The sequence below is a fragment of the Aegilops tauschii genome, chromosome 7 (assembly GCF_002575655.3).
Source record: "Aegilops tauschii subsp. strangulata cultivar AL8/78 chromosome 7, Aet v6.0, whole genome shotgun sequence".
In the NCBI taxonomy this organism is placed as follows: domain Eukaryota; kingdom Viridiplantae; phylum Streptophyta; class Magnoliopsida; order Poales; family Poaceae; genus Aegilops; species Aegilops tauschii.
The window spans coordinates 54,909,447-54,927,468 of NC_053041.3; the positions used below are offsets into that span (position 1 = coordinate 54,909,447).

Consider the following 18,022-nt stretch of genomic DNA (forward strand, 5'->3'; position numbering starts at 1 on the left):
AGGGCAAGGGCGCCGGTAAGACCGGCTCCCAAAGCAACTCTAAGGGCGGAGCCAAGAATGAAACTGAGTGCTTCTACTGCAAGGGCACAGGACACTGGAAGAGAAACTGCAAGAAGTATCTGGAAGATAAGAAGACCGGGAAAACCGGAAAAGGTATAATTGTTATACAGGTTAATGTCATTGACGTTTTGCTTGCTAGCGAAATTCTAAGTCTTGGGTATTTGATACCGGATCGGTTGCTCACATTTGCAACTCGATACAGGGGCTTCAGAAGGTGCGCAAGCTGGCAAAGAATGAAGTCGTAATGCGCGTCGGGAACGGCACTGGGATCGCCGCTCAAGCCGTCGCCATTATGCCTCTACGTCTCCCTTCAGGATTTATCTTAGAACTAAGTAACTATTATTTTGTTCCACTGCTGTGTAGAAACATTATCTCCGGATCATGTTTAGTACACAATGGGTATTCGTACAAGTCTGAGAATAATGGTTGTTCACTTTATTGTAAGGATATGTTTTATGGATTTGCACCCATTGTTGGGGGCCTTTTCATACTAAATCTTGAATGTGGAAATGATGTCTTTAACGTGAATGCTAAACGCCTTAAGAAGGCTGATACCACCACCACTTTCATGTGGCACTGTCGGCTTGGCCACATCGGAAAGAAACGCATGCAAAAACTCCATAAAGATGGAGTTTTACCGTCTTTTGATTTTGAGTCATTTGACACATGTGAAGCTTGCCTGATGGGGAAATGACCAAGACGCCGTTCACGGGTCATCCTGAACGGGCGGGTGAATTATTGGAAATAATACATAGTGATGTATGTGGTCCAATGAACACAGGCGCACGGGGTGGGTATTTCTACTTCGTGACTTTTACTGATGATTTGACTAGGTATGGCTATATCTACTTAATGAAGCATAAGTCGGAAACCTTTGAAAAGTTCAAAGAATTTCAGAATGAGGTAGAAAATCATCGTAACAAAAAGATTAAGTTTCTGCGGTCTGATCGCGGAGGCGAATATCTTAGTCATGAGTTTGGCCAACATCTGAGTGACCTTGGAATCGTTTCACAGCTTACGCCTCCCAGAACTCCACAAAGAAATGGAGTATCGGAACGACGTAACCGAACCTTGTTGGACATGGTAAGGTCAATGATGTCTCTTACAAATCTTCCGATATCTTTTTGGGGTCACGCACTGGAAACTGCTGCTCACACACTTAACAGAGCACCGTCTAAATCAGTTGAGACGACACAATACGAGTTATGGAACGGGAAGAAACCCGGTTTGTCGCATATCAGGATTTGGGGTTGTGAGGTATACGTAAAACGTTTACAACCTACCAAACTAGATCCCAGATCACACAAATGTTACTTTGTAGGTTATCCCAAGGAAACAATTGGGTATTCCTTCTACCACCCGTCCGATAACAAAGTGTTTGTTGCTAGAAATGGAAAATTTCTTGAGAAAGAGTTTCTGGCCAAAGAATTAAGTGGGAGGACAGTACAACTTGATGAGATTAGTGAATCTTCGGCAACAGTTGATATGGCTAAGGAACCGGAAGAAATTCCGCTAATTATCCCTGCAACTGAGCCTGAAGTTGTCACATATGATGCGGAGACTTCAGACAATGTTGTAACTGAACCGCGCATATCAGGTAGGGCTATCCAGCCACCTGAGTGGTTTCATAATGAAATCTTCATTCTTGAAGACGATGAACCTGCGCACTACAAGGAAGCGATGGCGGGGCCCAGCTCAAAGGAATGGCACAAGGCCATGAAATCCGAAATGGAATCCATGTACGAAAACCAAGTTTGGAACTTGGAAGAACTTCCTGAAGGCGTAAAGCCGATTGGTTGTAAATGGATTTTCAAAAGGAAGACAGACGCGGATGGTAACATTACTATCCACAAAGCTAGACTTGTCGCGAAAGGGTTCACACGAGTTCCAGGAGTGGACTACGACGAGACTTTCTCGCCGGTAGCTATGCTTAGGTCTGTTCGGATATTACTAACAATTGCTGCTTATTTCGATTATGAAATATGGCAGATGGATGTCAAAACGGCTTTCCTAAATGGAAACCTCAAAGAGGATGTATACATGATACAGCCAGAAGGTTTTGTCGTTCATAAGGATGCTGGAAAGGTATGCAAACTTCAGAAAGCCATTTATGGTCTGAAGCAAGCGTCAAGGAGCTGGAACATTCGTTTTGATGAAGTGGTCAAAGAATTTGGCTTCATCAGGAATGACAAAGAATCTTGTGTTTACAAGAAGTTTAGTGGGAGCGCAAAAGCATTTCTAATCTTTTATGTGGATGACATATTATTGATTGGAAATGACGTGAATTTTCTTAGCGAAATAAAAGACTCATTGAAGAAAAGTTTTTCAATGAAAGACTTAGGCGAAGCGGCATATGTATTGGGCATCAGAATCTATAGAGATAGATCAAAACGCCTGATAGCGCTTAGCCAAAGCACGTACATTGGCAAGGTGTTGAAAAGGTTCAACATGGAGAACTCCAAGAAAGGCCTACTCCCCATGTCACCTGGCACAGTGCTTTGCAAAAATTAGAGTCCTCGGACTCTGGATGAGCGAGTACACATGAATGATGTTCCATATGCCTCGGCAGTTGGTTCTATTATGTATGCCATGCTATGTACAAGACCAGATGTTTCCTATGCGCTAAGTGTTAGCAGCCGGTACCAAAGTGATCCAGGGTTGGAACACTGGGCCGCAGTCAAGGGTATTCTTAAGTACCTCAGAAGGACCAAGGATTTACTCCTTGTGTACGGAGGTGATGAAGAGCTCATTGTAAGTGGTTACACTGATGCAGGCTTCATGACTGACCCAGATGACTTCAAATCTCAATCAGGCTATGTTTTCATATTGAACGGCGGCGCAGTTGATTGGAAAAGTTCCAAACAAAAGACTGTGGCGGATTCTACGACGGAGGCGGAGTATGTTGCCGCTTCAGAAGCCTCCAAGGAGGTGGTATGGATATAGCAATTTCTTGAAGACCTTGGTGTGGTTCCAAGTGCTCTGGACCCGGTGGAAATCTATTGTGATAATAGTGGCGCCGTGGCTCAGGCAAGGGAGCCAAGTTCGCACCATAAGACAAGACATATTCAAAGCAAATATAAACTCATTCGACATCATGTCGAAGAGGGTTTAGTGAAAGTACGCAAAGTTCACATGGATCTGAACGTGTCAGACCCGATGACAAAGCCTCTACCCCGAGCAAAGCATGAGCAGCACCAGATAGCCATTTGTGTTAGGGAAGCCATGTAACTGGATTATGACTCTAGTGCAAGTGGGAGTCTGTAGGAGATATGCCCTAGAGGCAGTAATAACAGTTATTTTGTATCTCCAAAGTTTGTAATGAATGTTTAGCTTCCATGCTATAAATGCAATGATTCCCGAGTCTGCAATATCCACGAGGCTCGGAGGGAAACTCATGTGCTAAACGGTAAAATGTATTCCTAGTCTTGCCTCTAAGACTGGCTCATGTATTGCATGATGATCCTGTTTTCCTGATCATGGGCATGTCTATGCTGGCAATTCTGAGGGCGCGATGTTGGTAGAACACTTGTGTTGAATCGACCCAAATTGATGTTATGCTATGAGATTCTTTTCGTCACAAGTTTATGGTTAATAACACAGAGATAGTTAATGTTTGCATAATTCCCTAGACCATGAGAGTATCGAGTTCCTTCGTACTTGCTTTGTGAACTTTGGGGTTTGTTAAACGTCATCCGTAACTGGGTGGCTATTACGGCGGCTTACGGGTTCACGGAAAAGTATGGCAAGTAACGAGATAGCTCAAGATTGGGATTTGCTCCTCCGACGATGGAGAAATATTCTCGGGCCCTCTCGGTGTTACGGTATCCATAATCGTCTGGCCAGACACCTTGTGATTCTAGGCGCGGAGGAGAACAAGGATCTATAAAACTCGTTGAGATGGGCCCTAATGGCAACCGGAGACTGCAGAAGGGTCAGCCCATCCCAGAGGAGGGGGATGGTGTTGCGTCTACGACGCCCATTCGCTATGGCCTGAAAGTAGGCTGTGTTCGCGTCGCCGTTCAGAATCCATTTCTGGGAGCCCCGCAAATGCTAGTAAGCCTCCTCGTCCGTGTAAATGACGGAGAGTTGGTCCTCCAGGTCATAACGGGAAAGCCATTCATCAGGGGAGAGGCCAAACGTGTCAGCCCGGAGGTCGAGAGCCTGGATGGCGGTCAACAGGGCCTTTTTCCGCTCACGGAGGTCGCGGCCCAAGTTGGCGCCTACCCCTTCATGAACTGCCGGCCACGTTTGGCACAAAGTTGCCAAGAGTCAATAGCCGAGGGGGGCGAGGGTGGGGAAGGGACCGAGCCTCCACCCAGCGGGCCCCGACAGCCTCCACGAAACCAGTTTGAGACAGCCAGAATGTCTCAAACCGGAAACGTGGTGGGATCAGAGGGCGCTCGTCGGCGGAGGACAAGAGAAGAGGAACGTGGTCGGAGCCGATTCGAGTGATGGCCCGGAGGGAGGCCAGAGGGCAACGGAGGTCCCATTCCGGGGAGACTAAGACCCGATCTAGGACGGATTGGGTCGGGGAGGCCTGACGATTGGTCCAGGTGAACCTGGCACCAACCCTATCTATCTCGCGAAGGCCAAGATCAGCAATGCAGTCATTAAACATTTGCGTACGTGCAAAGTTGACATGATCATTGCTCTTGTCTTCCGCGAAGCGGAGAAGGTTAAAATCGCCCCCGACAACAATGGGCAGGGAGGCCGCGGAGACCTTCCGGTGAAGCTCCTCGAGGAAGGAGGCAGACCTACTATGGTCAGCCGGGCCATAGACGATAATAACCTCCCATTTGAAATTCAGGGCTCGTTCGTAAAGTTCCATGCTGACAAAGAACTGGCCCCGGTCCATACTTCCCACCTCGAAGGTGGCATCCGTCACACCTAGAAGGATGCCACCTGAATGGCCGGCAATCCCACTAGAAGGGAGCCAGTGCCACACAAAGAGGTGGGAACTCAGCCTATCGAGCTCCGGCAGGGAGAATTCGGAGCGCATGGTTTCCTGAATCGCAACTTCTGTAGGAGATATGCCCTAGAGGCAGTAATAACAGTTATTTTGTATCTCCAAAGTTTGTAATGAATGTTTGGCTTCCATGCTATAACTGCAATGATTCCTGAGTTATCCACGAGGCTCGGAGGGAAACTCATGTGCACGTGTGGTATACTAAACGGTAAAAAGTATTCCTAGTCTTGCCTCTAAGACTGGCTCATGTATTGCATGATGATCCTGTTTTCCTGATCATGGGCATGTCTATGCTGGCAATTCTGAGGGCGCGATGTTGGTAGAACACTTGTGTTGAATCGACCCAAATTGATGTTATGCTATGAGATTCTTTTCGTCACAAGTTTATGGTTAATAACACAGAGATAGTTAATGTTTGCATAATTCCTTAGACCATGAGAGTATCGAGTTCCTTCATACTTGCTTTGTGAACTTTGGGGTTTGTTAAACGTCATCCGTAACTGGGTGGCTATTACGGCGGCTTACGGGTTCACGGAAAAGTATGGCAAGTAACGAGATAGCTCAAGATTGGGATTTGCTCCTCCGACGATGGAGAGATATTCTCGGGCCCTCTCGGTGTTATGGTATCCATAATCGTCTGGCCAGACACCTTGTGATTTGATCACTGGGATGCCGGAACACGGAAACGAGAAAAGAGAACAGAACCGGTAACGAGGTAACTTGCATGGTGGACAAATTGTTCGTCCACGGGGATGCAATAAATCTCACCTCGGGTGTTTGTGACATATCGTGAAGCAATAGGAATAGCTCACTACAACTGGAGGTTCACTCGAATATTCATTCGTGTGGGTATAGTGGTCAATATGGGTGTCCACGGCTCCGATGTTGATCATTGATCGGAAGGGGTTCCGGGTCATGTCTATACTTCACCGAACCTATAGGGTCACACGCTTAAGGGTCATCTATCTGCTGAATACTAGACAGGGAGTATGAGAGAAAATCACCGAAAAAGTTTCGGACACCGGAAAGGTTTCGGACAGCGGAATCATACAGCAGAGAGAGGTCATCGGATAAGTTTCGATGGTACCGAAAAGTTGTTTCGGGATATACCATTAAGTCAGATTGGTTTCGGCAAATGCCTGATAATTCTTGGAGGGTGACAGAATCATTCTGGAAGCTTTTTGGAAATTTCTGAGATAAAAACCGGAAATGTTCCGGAGCTGCCGGAGCCACTTCAGATGCGTTTCGCAGATGAAAATCACTAAAACCGGAATTGTTTCGGAACGCATTGAAAATTATTTTAGTGGGTACTGGAAATGTTCTAAGCCCACATAAATATTTTCAGTTCGAACGGACGCTGAAAAATGTCGTCGTGAATAGTGAAAGTGCTTTTTGGGATAATTATGGAGAGCCACCTTTTTGACTTGGTCAAAGTTCTAGAAGGAAGTGGCTTACAAGGGAAGGAACCCCATTTGGGGGGGCCCCCTAGGGGTGGCCGGCCATGGGTGGTGGAGCTCCTTGGAGCTCCACATGGCATCCCATTTTGTCCTTAACACCCTCATGTGTGACCTAATGCATGGGGTTTTTTGGTAATTTGTGGAGGCACACTACCCCTTGGTTTTCCTATAAATAGAGGAGGTGAGGGCTGCCATCTCTTCATCCATTGCTCTCATACACATGCCATGCATTATCTGGCTTCTTCTCTCCCTCCCACGAAAAGAGTTTCGTAGAGCCGTAAGGCTGTCTGGGTTCCGGCAGGAACTAGTTCCGGACGGCGAAGCCCTGCCGGATAGCTGACACCGTATGTGTGCAACCCCGTAGAGAGATTGTAGTTTCGATCTTTTGCCCGAGGGGCTGTTCGAGTGTCCTCCCGAAGGGCTGTCCGAGTCTCCGTCCGAGTTTCGAGGGTCCTCCCGAAGGGCTGTCCGCGACATTGTCCGGGGGACTGTCCGACCGCCTCCCGAAGGGTTGTCCGGAGAGGGAGTACATCCTCGCGGTTGGGAGGTTGTAAATCCTAGCTGCGGGGATCTGCACCAACGATCTACACCGACTCTTCTTCCGCTGCGCTTCGAGTCGGTACGGATCAGATCAAACCTTGTATGCAGTCTCCATAGTGGTCCTGGGCATGCTCGCTATACCGAAAATTTTCGTTTTCTGTCGCGTTCCCCTACATGTTGATGTGTTCATCTCACATGTACTCGATGAGTTGGCGGCGTCGGCCATCATGGCCGAACCCGCGGATGTTCCAGAATAAAGCACTCATCAAGGAGCCATTGGGGGCCTGCTTGACCCGAGAACACGGGAAGCGCTTTGGGCGCGAAGGGCGGCAGTGCGGGAGCGGGTGCGGCCATGAGGCTCGACCGCCTCCACCGGGGGCGGCCAGCAGCCCTACGGGGCAGTGCCTAAGCGTCCACCGGAGGAGGGACTGGGGGGATGGTGGGGGCGAGGAGGACCTGGCGGGCCTCTGCCAATTTTCCATCAAGAATCTCGCGAGTCTGGAAGGCCGCGATCTGCACTAAGGGGGGAGCGGCCTCCCCCCTGAAAATGATCGCAGAATCTGCCGCAACCTTCGCAAGGTGACCAAGTGGGACCGATTCGAGCGCAGAAAATGAGCAAGTAGCAGCAGAGGGGGGGACGGCAGGCGTACCTGGCTCCAGGTTCCGGGCAGCGGCCTGGAGCTCCGCCCGCTCGGGGATGGGCAGAGCTGGGCTTCCGTCCAGCCGGGCGGCAACGAGCCGGTCGCTCCGGCGTGAGGCCGTCACCGGGGTGGAGGAGGACCGACCGCGGTGGGAGTAGGCAGCGGACCGTGTGGGTGGGGGCTGGGAAGCCACCGGGGTGGTCACCCGAGTCCCCCCGTCCCCATCGGGGTCAGCCGCGGCCGCGTGGAGGAGTGTCGGCCCGGTGCAGACGTGGAGCAGGGGGATGGAGCCGAGGGTGGCGGCGCGGGATTAGACGTAGGAGGGATCCAGGCCACCGCCGGCAGTGGAGATGGTGCGGGGTCGGCAGCCGGGGGTGGCGGGGGGTCCTCGGGGACCAGCGCCGGGGAGGGCGAGCTGGGGCGGAGGGCCGAGTCGACCTGGAGCGCAGCCATAGGGGAGGCCGGGGAGGAGCACGCCGCGACCTGAAGCGCAGCCAACACTACTAGGAAAAGGCATGCTAGTGGCGCACCTGTTTTGGCTACTAATGGCGCACTACAGGTGCGCCACTAGCATCACGCCATTAGAATTTATTACTAATGGCGCACCACAGGTGCGCCATTAGTATCTGGTATACTAATGGCGCACCAGGGAGTGCGCTATTAGTATATCCCACGGTGCGCCATTACTAACAATTTTTTTTCCAGAAATTTCACATTTTTTTTGTTTTTTTCTTAATCTCGGGTCACTATGGCTTAATCTCAAGCCAATATGCTTAATCTCAAGTCAAATCACGCTTAACTTCGCAGTTCTATCCAACCCCAGCACCAGCTCACTTCACAGGCAGTTGTTGATATATCTATCATATCAATCCTATTAAACCTTGTTGATGTCTAGGACTTTGTTCATGTTCATGAGTGTGAAGAAATTTTAAAAAAATATTTCAAACTTCCCGGTCATATTATGTATCATATTTTGAAAAAAAATTCCATTTTTTTAAACCATTTTTTTTCTATTACTAGTGGCGCACCTCATTCTGTTAGGTCATATTATGTATGTAACTTTTCGAGTAGATGATTTTTCATATAAAAAACTTTTTAATCCGAGTTCGTATGCAAAAGTTATGCCCATTTTACAAATTCCAGAGAGATTTTGCAAATAAAGTCGAAATTCATATTTGTAAATTTTCCCAACAACTAGACCACATATCACATGGGAAACTTATTTTATTTTATTTTTTTGACATTTCCATCATTTTCTTTTATTTTTTCTAAAACTGAAAAGGCGGTCCACGTGGGGGGGGGGATTTTTGGGCAAAGTTAGTAATGGCGCACCGTGGGTGTGGTGCGCCATTACTAGTAATGGCGCACCATGGGTGTGGTGCACGGTGCGCCATTACTAGTAATGGCGCACCACACCCACGGTGCGCCATTACTAACTTTGAAAAAAAAATTGTTAGCAGTGGCGCACCGAGGGTGTGGTGCGCCATTACTAGTTAAAACTAGTAATGGCGCACTATACCCTCGGTGCGCCATTACTAGTTTAAAAAAAATAAAAAAAATTGGTAGTAGTGGCGCACCGAGGGTGTGGTGCGCCATTACTAGTTAAACTAGTAATGGCGCACCAGGGGATAGTGCGCCATTACTAGTTTTGAAAAAAAATAAAAAAAAATTGTTAGTAGTGGCGCACCGTGGATGTGGTGCGCCATTAGTATTTGGACACTAATGGCGTACCAACACATGGTGCGCCATTAGTATATAGTAGTGGCGCACCACATGTGTGGTGCTCCATTAGTGTCCATATTATCTATAGCCCTTTTCCTAGTAGTGCAAAGGGGGGAGCAGCAGGGCACCAAGGTCCGGCATGGCAGGGAGAGTCGCGGGGGAGCGAGGCGAGGAGGCAAGGGTGACGATGAGGCTAACGTTGGAGGTATCACTCCCCTCGGAAGCCACGACCGACGGTGAGGGGGCAGCGCATCAAGCGCAGCTTGCCGCCCCCCACGGCTCGTGGACGGGGCCGGGTGAGTCGGCAAGGGGGAGCGAGAGGGGCTGTCCTCCGAACCCTCCTCCTCGTCGGAGCGGTGCGAGCAGGGGTGATGGCGGCCGCGGTAGTCATCATGGGACCTAGGAGGAGCGCTGAAGGGGGCGTCGTCGAAGAAGCGGGGCCGACCCACATGGTTAGGCGGCTCGAGCGCAATGCGGAGGTCGAAGCCCTGGTCGTTGAAGAAGACCCGGACGGTGGCTCGCAGCTTGGAGGAGTCGAGGCACTTGACTTTGACGCGGACCTTCTCCTCCTTGCGGAGGGAAAGCTCGTCGACCACCACCACCTTGCCAAGGATCCGAGACATGTTGCGGAGCACACGCTCGGATCGGGCAATGTCAGGAAGCCTGGCGACCAGGATCCAAGCCGTGTCAAGAACCGCGACGGCCTTGGGGTCGAGGATTGGCTCGGAGATGTCGACGACGAGCTTGTTGAGGGCGAGAGTGATCTGGTCACTGCGCGTGGCGTAGCCGTGACTGAGAGCGTCGGGGAAGACCACCGAGAAAGCGCCACCGATGGTGAGGGTGGCCTGCCAGTTCCATTGGCGGCGGTAGAGGTGGTTGAGCTCGGCCTCAATCATCTCGGGGGAGGCGACACCATCCACCACCGTGACGATCGCCTGGAGGGAGGGGGTAGGGACATTGGGGAGCTCGATGTGGAAGAACCCCAACCCCTCAATCCCGTGGCCGTACATCATCAACTCCTCATCGATAGGCTTGTCTGGGCACAACAGAGCGGGGTGGGAAGGATCCTTGCAGATGTAGCAGCATGGGAGGTTTACACAATTGACCTCAGAGTGCCCCGCAACGCCGCAATTGAAGCACGGCGGACGGGGGAGACCAGAGATAGGGCCAAGGCCGACAGCGGGACCGGCGGCCGTCACGGAGGGCGCCAACTGGTTAGCCCGAGCCTGCTCGCGCCTCTTCTTCTTCTTGGCCAAGCCCTGGCGACCACGGGTCTGGCCACCCCCACCACCAACGGCGGCGGGAGGGGCAGAAGGGTTCGCGGCATGCGGCGGGATATACTTCCGGGCCTGAGCAGCCGCGGGTTGGGGAGGCGCACGCGGGGAGGGCGGTCGGGCCGGTCGGGGAGGGGACGGGCTTCGCTCCCGGCGCCGAGCCGGGGAAGGAGAGTGTCGGCGAGAGGAACGCCAATCGCCCATCACCGGCGGAGGGGAACGAGAGCGTGCCCGCCCATCGGAGCGGCAGCTGTCCCGGTCACGAAGCTCGCGACGGAGCTCTTCCTCGCGTTGGGCGGCATCCGGAGAGGGACGGGGGGGGTCTCGATGGTCGCCATAGCGTCGCTTGCGGCGGTCCTAGCCGTCATCCCACTCCCGCGGCATGGGCGGGGCCCGCGGACCGGGGAGGGGGCGGAAAGGAGCAGGACCGGGCCGGCGGCCACCGGCGCGGCAAGCCGAGGTGGCGGGTGGAGCTGGGCGGGAGGGGAGGGGTTGGGGTTCGCTTCGGGGGAGGAGGGAGTTGGGGAAGACTGGGTGGCGGCGAGGGGAGGGGATGGGGGGCGTGGCAATCCATAAGGGAGCCAGATCTAGCGAGGGGGCTCGGAGGGCCTAGGGCACGGAGCCGGCCCAAGGATCGACGGCCCAGCCGCCACCGCCAGGGGGAGGGGCCACAGGCCCTGAGGGGCAGGCTGGCCACCTGGCGCGAACGGGTCAGCGCATCACGGCCCAATGGGGCACGGCCCAGGACAGGGGGCGTGGCACCAAGCGGTAGGGTTTCCACTTCGCTGGAGGATGCCGCCGCCGCCGTCGCCGGTGCGAGGGGGAGCGCGGCCGTCGGCCAGGGGCGCCGGGGGACAGAGAGCGGGCGGAGCTGAAGCGCCGAAGAACCAAACGCCGCGATAAAGGGCCGGAACGGGGAGCAACGGGCCATCACAACTCCGGCGGCCGGGTGGGCGTGGAGGGCCGAAGGGGGCGCCAGAGCTGGTCGGGGAGAGGGCGAAGCGGACGGGCGCCACGAGGAGCGCGCCAACCCCAGGTTGGACCGGCCCGCCACTCCCCAGGAGCGGAGTCGGCGACCTCCCAAGCCCCGCAAGGCCGCGCCTTAGCCCCGTGGTGGATGAGCAGCGCTCATCGGCCGGTTCTGCGAACGCCGCCGCAAGCCGGAGGCAGAACCTCCGCATCGGGAGGCTGAGCCAGCGGCCACGCTGGTCGGCGTCGCAAGAACGGGGCACGAGGGGAAGGGAGGTGCTAGGACGGCTGACGGCCGGGGTCGCATCGTCCTCCTCGGCGAGGTCTGCCCAGCGGAGCCGCGGCAGAGCCTCAAGGGGGGGCGGGGGCGGCAGGGAAGCCGGCGATGTGGGCGGAGGGGAAGGTGGCCGGGGATCCGGCGAGGCACAGGGCAGGGAGGGAACGCCGGCCGCGGCGCCCGCCGGGGACGGGGGCGCGGCGCCAGACTCACCAGAGCCCGAGGCCTCCATCTCCGGTCCGTCCTATTGTTCCTCTTTTTTCCGAGGCACAAATAGCCAAGTCATGTTCGATGATATTGACGGCTTGTTGCAGCCAAGGCGGCGCAGTGTTGGCTCGTGGTGAATTGTCTGGGGCCCATGGTCATGCTAAGATTTATCATCGACAAACACTTGCATCGGAAGCATGGGATCGCCGGAGCGTCTCCATGAGATTTTGGCGGTACCATCTCTTCTTGCCATTTGAGCTGCGACCGATGTCACTTGAACATCAACGGAGGTTCTGGTTCCACGGACGGTCTTTGCCAAGCCGCTTTCATAGTGCGTGCGCGTTTAGTCTGCGTGGATGTGTCCACGTTCGGATCACATGCGCTTGTACCATCTTCTTTTGGATCAACACCTACTCGGCATGGATTATCATTGCTTTTTTTTCACGTTCTTTTTGTTTTCTATCCGTCTTGGCATAGCTTCGGTCATATGACTTTGCTAGTTGCCGGTGTAATTTTTGTGTGTGTTCGTGTTGGCTGTGTGCATCTTAACTATGCAGAGACCGGGTGTATGCTCTTTGTGTTTGTATCTCCTTGATGCTCGATATTCAGCTAATAAAATCCATATTTTGTCGAAAAAGGCGTCGTCCGCCACCACGAACTACTCCATCCGTTCCTAAATATTTGTCTTTTTAGAGATTTCAAATGGACTATCACATACGGATGTATATAGACATATTTTAAAGTGTAGATTCACTCATTTTGGTTCGTATCTAGTAACTTGTTGAAATTTGAAGAAAAACAAATATTTAGGAACGGGGGGAGTAGATCTTTGTTGCCCGTCAAAAATGCTAGTGACCCGGACGCCCCGTCAAAAATGCTAGTGACCCGGACGCCGCCAGAGCTGTGCAGACGCGCCGCCCCATCGCAAATGTGGTGGACCCCGAGTAACGTCGCCACCGAGCCTCACCGGCCGGCCACGACCCATGCGAGAAGCCCGCCACGCCGCCAAGGTCCACCCGCAGAGTGCTCAAGGGCCTACACCAGCACCCCGCGCGGCACGCCAACTCCGATCCTGCCCCAAATCTGGCCAGATGTGGCCTGAAGCAGCCCGCACGTCGACGCTCCTCCTCCGGCCAGCGCATGCCACTAGGACAACCAGGCTGCTAGCAGCCCTGCCCGAAGTCCCCAGCCACCAGGGCCACCCGCAGCGCCCGCCTACGCCTGCCGCGTACGGCAGCCACCAAGACCAACAGGCAACAACCCCGCAACACCTATCAGCTCTCCACACCGCCGCGCCCACCAAGCGCCACGTATCGGCTCGAGGAGGCTGCCTCGCGTCAGCCCACCCGAGGGATGGGAGGACGGGAGGACTAACGCGTATAAAAGAGAAACATCTTAATAATGCAATTCATTCGAGCGAGAATCCAGACCTGTCTAAAATTTTCATATTTTCTAGACGACATTTCGTGGGACTTGAAGAGTAGTTATCTATTTCTGGTGGGATTAGGAATAAATTAGCTCCAGCTGAAAGCAACGGTTTTCTGCTGCAGAAAAAAAACTATATAAAAAACAATAATGCAACGATCTAGGTGACCTGCCTCCGCCTGTAATTTCCGTGGACATCCATCAATGCGAAACTATAGAAAACAATAATGCAACGATTTAGGTGCTCCATCCGCCCTATAAATCCATGGCCAAGTCGTCACAGGCATCAAACACGGAGATACCTTTATCAGACTACCACCTACAAGCCTGCAAGTGGGCTTAAACATCGGGACATAATCTCACGAGCTCAGCTTGTGGCAGACGGATCCGATGGTGATCGGCGAAATGGATGCTGCTCAGGTCGCAGCATTCTTCAGGGGCAAGAATATCCTCATCACCGGCGCAACTGGGTTCCTTGGAAAAGGTATGCCTCGATCGATACACCCATTTCTGTTTCACAGTCTGCATGCAATGAATAGTGCTGCGCTATCTGTATAGTGCTCTTGGAGAAGATACTGAGGATCCAGCCTGAGGTCACGAAGCTCTTCCTCTTGGTTCGAGCCACCGACGACGAATCCGCAAGGCGGCGGGTCCAGACTGAGGTAATGTATTTCTAACAGTTCGAGAAGCAACACCGAACATGGGAAGTTTTAAGACATCTCCAGTTATAAACACACAAAAAAACTGCAAACGATGTTTCGTGGTCTGCAGGTAACAGGGAGGGAGATTTTCCAAGTTCTCAGAGAAAAGCATGGCAAGGGTTTTGAAGATTTCATCGAAGAGAAGGTGTACCCTTTGGCAGGAGACGTCATGTATGAGGATTTTGGACTAGACACCGCCAAGCTGAAAGAAGTGTCCAAGGATGTAGACATCATCGTCAACGGAGCTGCGACTACGAATTTCTATGAAAGGTTAATAACTGTGAAATCTGCGAAAGCATACATGTTCTTACCAATAAAAGAAAATTTTGAGAACATTCTGTTTAGATACTTGATCAAAGAGCGATGCGGTTTGCAGATACGATGTATCTTTCGACACTAACGTCTTGGGAGCGAAGCAGATCTGTGCATTTGCAAACAAGTGCACCAAACTGAAAATGCTGCTCCACGTTTCAACTGGTGAGAAAAAGAGGATTATATTACTAGTATGTTTTGTTTTCAATGAATTATTACTCTGATTTCTCAAAAGTGATTAACTGACTTGAACAGCCTACGTATGTGGTGAACAAGAGGGACTAATACTAGAGAAACCATTCATGATGGGGGACACACTACGGGAGGGCACACACTTAGACATTGAATCCGAGCTAAATCTGATCAAACATACCCAGATGGAACTGAAAGCTAACTGTGCTACTGACAAGGCTCAGAGGAAAACCATGAAGGAACTTGGCCTCAAGAGGTTAGAAACAAAACATAAATGATTAATTGTGCATGTGTGCATATTTCTGCAACAGTAGTAACACGTCTCCCTGTTACACATGAATGAAGAGCGAGGCGTTTCGGGTGGCCGAATACCTACGTGTTCACCAAGGCAATGGGCGAGATGCTGCTGGGGCACCTGCGAGGCGACCTTCCAGTCGTCATCATCCGGCCGAGCATCATAACCAGCATCCTCAAGGAGCCATTGCCTGGATGGATGGAAGGAGTCAGGTAATGGAATTAAAAAAAACATCTCTATAGTTTGTTTGTTCAGCTTATGGTGACACTAACTTGCATTTTTCTTCTTCAGGACTATCGACTCGGTTTTCTTGGGTTACGCCAAGCAAGCCTTGAAATTCTTTCTAGTAGACCCCAATACCATAATGGACGTGGTGAGTTTACATCCTCACATTGAAAACATTAAAAGAGATAGCATTTACATACTTATAACTCACAAGACACAACTGAGTTTGGTTTGGACAGATTCCGGGGGACATGGTGGTAAACTCTATGATGGTGGCCATGCTAGCGCACTCAGGGGAACAAGCACAGACCATCTACCATGTGACATCATCCATGAGCAACCCGGCCTCCTACATGACTCTCCGGGAGTCGGCCCACCGCTACTTCGTGGACAACCCGCCGCGAGGGGAAAACGGCGAGCCCATCCGGCTGAACAAGATGCGCTTCTTTAGCACGGTTGCAAGGCTCCGCATGTACATGGTCATCAAGTACAAGCTCCCTCTTGAGGTTCGGCCGATATTTAGATTTGAAATTGGAGTCAAATTTGATTTCGCAGATGAGAATGAGACTAATGTGTTTGTCCTATGATTGAGCTTGAACAGATCCTTCATCTGGTAAACATTGGGCTATGTGGTGTTTTCTCAGGGCGCTACAACGAGCTCAGTGGAAAATACAGATTGGCCATGCATCTGATCGAGCTCTATGCGCCTTACACCTTATTCAAAGGGCGGTAAGAATCCTAGACGAAATGTTTTACCCTTTTATTTTATCAAAGAGCGTTATTTCTAAGACGATTTTTGGCCTCGATGTTTTGAAGCTTTGATGACATGAACCTTGAGAAACTGAGGAAGGCCATGGAGCAAAATAGTGATGGAGGAGAATACTACTTTGATTTCGATCCCAAGAAAATCGACTGGGACGACTATTTCTACATGGTTCACTTTCCTGGTGTGCTCAAGTATCTGGCGTGAGAATTGAATTTCATCCAACCAGCTAAATAACAACTATCTTTGAATGTATTGTTGTACTATTTGTTACAGAACTCTCAGGAGTGTGTTGCCTTCGCTAAGATAGTTTTGTATGTTCCATATTTTTTAAGATGCGCCATTAATAAAGCATGGGATCACAATTCAAAGTGGCGCGTCTGAGTGGTCACATGGTGTGACTGTTTGCATGTTATGATCTTGCTGTCAACTTTGCTCTAATGGTCTGTTTGGTTGCTGTCTTGTAGCAAAATCATGGGCCAAACTCTGTCTGCGGGTTGTACTCGTTCAGGTGTTGTTTCAGGTTATTGGCCAAACGCTGCTTTGAATAAGAGATGTACATGATCAGTCAATTTGTGACACAACATTAGGCCACTCTCAGATAAGAGAAAAGCTCAGGCACGTTCCTCAGGTTGCAACCAAACGTCCTCAAAAGCCGTGCTTGGAATCTATGATATTAATACAGAGGTGTGTAACTTACACGTATATCTTACTGGCCGCTCAGAGACGTGTAGTTTTTAGAAGGGTATTTAAACGGAAAATGGTGATCTAAACAGGGATTAAGACTCAAGGCGGGCCATCTTGAATGCCAGAATGTTTGTGTACAATGCACCAGCTTAATAAAAGAGAGAACATTAAAAGGACCCACATAACTGTTACAACCTATAGTAGTATAGTGCAGACAGATATTGAGGGTATCTCCCACGCGGACTCTCAAACTGCTCGCATCTGTTCTGACCATGTGGTTTAGACGTGTTTTACCATCCAATGCAATCCTGTATACATGGGCTGGCCGTTCCGGACATCCAGAAACCGGAAGCAAACGGGGGTGGGGGGCTTTGCGGGGGTCCGGCCACCCCTTGTTCCGACGACCCTGGCCCATCCAAAACCCTCTCCCTTGCTCATGCACTTTCCCGCCTGTAGTGGTCTGCGCCGCTACAGGGCGTCAGTGCCGCATTCATGCTGGCCCAGAGCGGGCGTGAGCTTTCATTGGAATCGACATTGAAGCGGCGTGCCGGCCGATAGCGCCGCCTGCTGCATGTGCCTTCTCTCCGCGTTGAAACAACATCCGTCCGTCCGCCTGTCTACCTCCATAAAACCAACACGTCTGCTCAGGAACCTAGTCTGGCACCACGAGCGCCGCACGTCCGTCCTTATACCGGCAGCAAGACTTAAACAACCTGGCGCTTGGTGCCATCCGCCCACTATTTAAATGTCGCTAGACATCGGGCAACAACCGCACCACACCTCCACTCTTCATCTCCTCTTTGCACTACACCCGCCAAGCCCTTTGGGGTGGCCTCTCAAAGGAAGGAACTCACCGGCATTGCCTCAAGCTCGAGTAGAAGAAGGAACTCTCTGGCATTGCAGCTGGCTAGGTGGCCCAGGGAGCTAGCCAGATACAAGTTGGATTGCCGATGAGCTCTCGGGAGAGCAGCGACTCAGACGAGCTGACACCACCGCCTCGCCGGTCCAGGCCAGCATCACCATGGGCAAAGCGCAGGGACACTACACCGCATGGTGTTGAAAGAGTTGGAGGTCGTGTTCCGGCAGGCGCATGCCGACCAGATGTACAACTAGCGCCTCCTCGACGAGCACCGACATGCAAAGGAGTTAATTGCAGGCACGAGCATCATGGCAGACGTGGATGAGCAGAAGACGATGCTCCTGTCCTATGCCGCCGTCCGGGAAATCCGCCGCGAGTGATGGCAACACCGCATCCTGCAGGCGGGGAAAGAAGCCACGTTAGTGGAGATTGATGCGGCAATAGAGGAAT

The 18,022-nt window shown here is 51.7% G+C and overlaps 2 protein-coding genes across 2 annotated transcripts; one reads left to right on the forward strand and one right to left on the reverse strand.

Moving 5' to 3' along the window:
- Window positions 1-4,110: 4,110 nt before the first annotated feature.
- LOC141026794 (uncharacterized) lies at window positions 4,111-5,059 on the reverse strand. Its single transcript, XM_073503647.1, has 2 exons — window positions 4,405-5,059; window positions 4,111-4,295 (listed from the first exon to the last, which is right to left on the reverse strand). The coding sequence occupies exons 1-2, from the start codon at window positions 5,057-5,059 to the stop codon at window positions 4,111-4,113; spliced, it is 840 nt and encodes a 279-aa protein (XP_073359748.1).
- An 8,755-nt stretch (window positions 5,060-13,814) lies between these two features.
- LOC109755858 (fatty acyl-CoA reductase 1) lies at window positions 13,815-16,397 on the forward strand. Its single transcript, XM_020314740.4, has 10 exons — window positions 13,815-14,022; window positions 14,097-14,200; window positions 14,310-14,509; window positions 14,616-14,716; window positions 14,807-14,999; window positions 15,089-15,250; window positions 15,330-15,411; window positions 15,503-15,769; window positions 15,865-15,992; window positions 16,080-16,397. Exons 1-10 carry the CDS (start codon window positions 13,929-13,931, stop codon window positions 16,231-16,233), a joined length of 1,485 nt encoding a protein of 494 aa, XP_020170329.1. The 5' UTR covers window positions 13,815-13,928; the 3' UTR covers window positions 16,234-16,397.
- The last annotated feature ends 1,625 nt before the right edge of the window (window positions 16,398-18,022 follow it).